The sequence below is a fragment of the Loa loa genome (assembly GCF_000183805.2).
Source record: "Loa loa unplaced genomic scaffold supercont3.697, whole genome shotgun sequence".
Taxonomy (NCBI): domain Eukaryota; kingdom Metazoa; phylum Nematoda; class Chromadorea; order Rhabditida; family Onchocercidae; genus Loa; species Loa loa.
In genome coordinates this window covers 14,324-18,239 of record NW_018108877.1, presented here as the reverse complement: position 1 = coordinate 18,239, position 3,916 = coordinate 14,324, and the positions used below count along the sequence as shown (strand labels likewise).

The 3,916-nt window shown below is 24.1% G+C and overlaps 2 protein-coding genes across 2 annotated transcripts; both read left to right on the top strand.

The window, feature by feature from the left end:
* Window positions 1-563: 563 nt before the first annotated feature.
* Window positions 564-734, top strand: LOAG_13012 (hypothetical protein; the record flags this gene model as incomplete). The annotated part of the gene is made up of 1 exon (XM_003148523.1): window positions 564-734. A coding segment is annotated over one exon (171 nt), but the record flags the coding sequence as incomplete, so codon positions are not given.
* A 154-nt stretch (window positions 735-888) lies between these two features.
* Window positions 889-2,719, top strand: LOAG_13010 (hypothetical protein; the record flags this gene model as incomplete). The annotated part of the gene is made up of 5 exons (XM_020448636.1): window positions 889-1,111; window positions 1,582-1,751; window positions 1,902-1,973; window positions 2,234-2,364; window positions 2,602-2,719. The coding sequence occupies 5 exons, from the start codon at window positions 889-891 to the stop codon at window positions 2,717-2,719; spliced, it is 714 nt and encodes a 237-aa protein (XP_020301239.1).
* Between the last annotated feature and the right edge of the window lie 1,197 nt (window positions 2,720-3,916).

Sequence of the window (3,916 nt, the reverse complement as noted above, 5' to 3'; positions counted from 1 at the left end):
ATAAATCTAGAGAATTCAAAATTTATTATGTCTATTACCAGTACCATAATACCTGAATATGATGATACTGATGACGATAAAATAGTGGCTTGTATTATTGCGGTTAGTATTTTATTAAATAAATAATTGATTAATAAATTCAGTTTAAATGATAATAATAAAAAGTAATTGCGGTGATAAATCCTCAATTTAGTAGGCATTGTAAAGGATGTAAAAATATTTTCAACAAATATTGAAGATATGAATATGATTTCTGGTTCTATATTATTAATGATTATTAAATATGAAAATAGGATTTCAAAGATTACAATCGTCGTGATATTTAATTTCGTATAATTTTAATAAATATTTTCAACAAATATTGAAAGTACGAATATAATTTCTGATTCTGTCTTATTGAGGATTATTAAATATGAAAAATGAATTCCAACGATTACAATCGTGCTTGTTTTTTTTTTTTTAATTTCGCATAATTTTATTTGTAAAAATTTTTATATTATAATATAAACAATAAAGTTAATTAATTTACCTTTTTTTTTTTTAACATTTTTAATATGTTATAGGCATGGATTTTGGGATTTATCAGTAATACTTTATCATTGCATATAATACGTACAAGATCACATTTTCATAATGCATATGGAATTTTATGCACTAGTTCATTCATATGTAATTTGCAATCGATAACTGTACTCTGCATATGGTGTACAATTGTTTTAGCCCTGTTAAGTTAAACTAATTTTAAATTAAATATTCTTACCAATGAATTTATAAATTTTTATTTTATTCATTTTAAAATTTCTAATTTTTATTAAATATTTTTGCTTTCAATTTATAAATTTTTATTTTATTCATTTTAAAAAAAAAATTTCTTTCAGAGAATTTCATATGCTATCATCATCAAAATCATTATTAGCACGAATAATAGGCAGTTTAGTAAATGGACCATATTTTGGATCAGTTTTTGCGCATTTCTTTATTAGCTTTAATCGATTTTGTGCTGTTGTATATCCAATGAAATATAATCGATTATGGTCAAAATCAAAGGCTACTATTGCTGGAATTTTTTCATGGCTACTTGGAACATTCATATCTATCGGAAACTTATGCGGTAAATTTATTATAATCAAAAAAAAAAAATTCTTATCATTTACAAGAAAGATTCTTATCATTTACAAGAGATTCTTATCATTTACAAAAAGATTCTTATCATTTACAAGAAAAATCCTTATCATTTTTGGCACTAAATGACTTATTTTTGTCGTTATTTATGCGAAATACTATATCAAAATAAATTTCGAATAAATTTTTTCAATTAAACCAAAGAATATTTCAATTAAAATAGCTTTAGCAGTTAATTTCGATAAATTTTACTGATAAGATACGACTTATATGAAAGGCTAATATCACTACTTTGTCATCATAAATCTTAGTTAACATTCAAGCTAATATCGTCATTTCTCGAATACTATATTAGGATTAATTAGTAGATGTAAAATAATGATATTATTGATTTTATTAAATGTTAATTTCTCTGTAAATTTCATAACAATTATATAAGAAGATAACATTTATTTGCAGAAGATTGTTCGCTTATATTCAATCAAAATTCAAGTTATCGCTTTTTTTACGATAATTCTTATTACGGTCAAATTTGCAGCAATATTGATAGTGCAATATCAATCATTGCAATAACAATCATGGCATGCACTGATTCCATTACATTGATTAAAATACTTGCTTATCGTGCAGTAAGTTTATTTACTGATAAACGATTATTTGAGTAATTCATTGCATATTTTAATAAGTACTACAATATTTCATGCGTGTATTTTTCTTTTTTTTTTTAGTAATCCAATATTCAGATTACATTGCAATGATTGTTTTAAATTAAATTTTAGACAATGCGAGAAAATACGACAACATCAACTGATAATGCTATCAATCAACGAGAGGTGTTATTCTTTAAACAGGTAAACAATGTTAACAAGAGTAAACAAGAAAAGAAAAAAAGGTAAGGTAAACAAGAGAAATTCAACTAATACCGAAAGAAAAAAGTATTAAGAGAAGCTGAAATAGATGTTAAAATTGTTAAAGATGACCTGTTTAATAATTTTTTTCTTTTGTTTTTCTTAATACTATATTTTCTGAAAATTGTCCCTAAAGTAGGCATTACCCCATTTGAAATCTTGAACTTATGTTATGATGTGACATTTTCAATGACATCTTATAGTCATGTATGGTTAACTTCATTTACATCGTATGCGTTCTTTTATTCATGGCTCAATCATTTCTGTTTACGAATAAATGGTTGTTATTTTTAACAAGTACAATTTTATGGATTCTATTGCAATCAGTGGATGGGTAAGAAATTTTTTCATCATTTTTTAACCAAAATTGATTAAGATGATAAGAATCATTATTGATTGCTTTTTAAATCTTATTATATTATCAATTGCAATATCTTTATTTACTTTAATACTTTTATCATGATTTATCAAGAAGATCTTCCAAATTCTTGCATTTAAATGTTTTAAAATTAATTTCATATATATTTATTTTTCAAACTTATTCAAATGATATAATATTGTTTGTTTCCAGAATAGCTTTTCTAATTATCAATCGTAAGATGATTTGGAAGACGAGTATCTGTGGGAGATCGTCAATAGTAGCACCAGCGACGACCACTTATCGGCTTCAAACCACCATAAGACATTGAATTTGCATTCTTGTCTGTTGAATTAATTATTCCAATTAAAATATGATATTTTTTCGAATAAAAAAGATATAAAAAGCTTATTGTAACGAATAACTATTTTGACATTTTATTTTTTAATTGAAATTTTCTGAAAGTTTATTATATATTATCAATTTATTTTAACTAAATTAATTTCCATTCAATTTCTACAGAAGCTTAGGATAATTCATGCGATTATAGTGTCACAGTTATTTGGTAGTAAGGTATTAAAGATAATTTTTTGACTAGAAATTCAGAATGTTGTATGAAAATTAAGTATGATTTTATGTTCCATCATCCATCATCTTTGCATTTTTTTTCAAAAATGGAATTTGAAATGAAATGATTCATAAGTGGTTAATTGTCATGGAAACTCCTAAAACAATTAAGCAAATTGCACTTTTTTATATTTCTCAAGATATTAAGATGGAAAAAAAAAAAAAACTTGCCACTTATTCATTAATCTACAGCTTCATGAAACTTCTCTTATTTTCTGAATTAGGATTTTAAAAGACATTATAAAGCATATAATTAGCAGCTTTTAAAAGAGAAAAAAAAAGACATAGAATATATTGAAATGAGACAAATGAGGATGACATATCCTCTTAGCGGGAGTGGTTTAATATTTTAGATACAGACAAGAAATTGTCGATAATATTTTGATATTTGCACATTAAAATTCCTTACAACATTTTAACAATCGCATGTAAGCTTAATTAAACAGATATTGTATTTAAGTATTGGAATTGAAATTGGAAGAATTGAATTTGAATAGATGATTCATTACTTTAATTGCGAAAATATTTATTTTATTGATTTTACATAACAAATCATCTATTTGAGAAAAATTCCAAATTTCAATCAAAAAATCAACCAACAATTTTTTGACTTGGCAAACATGAAAGCAAACAATGTAACTTATCATCGTAATCCTAATTAATACTTGAATGAACCATCTGATGATTATTTTCAGAGTTTAATATAAAGATTAATTAGTGATGCGTAAAATACTGATATTATTAATTTGATTAAATGTTAATTTCTTGATAATTTTATGGTAGTCTTGTCTTATAAAGAACGACTGTTTACAGAAGGCTTGTTCGCTTATATTCAATCGAAATTTATCTTATCATTTCTACGTGGATTCTTATCACAGGAAGAAGAATATTTTATAGTAAT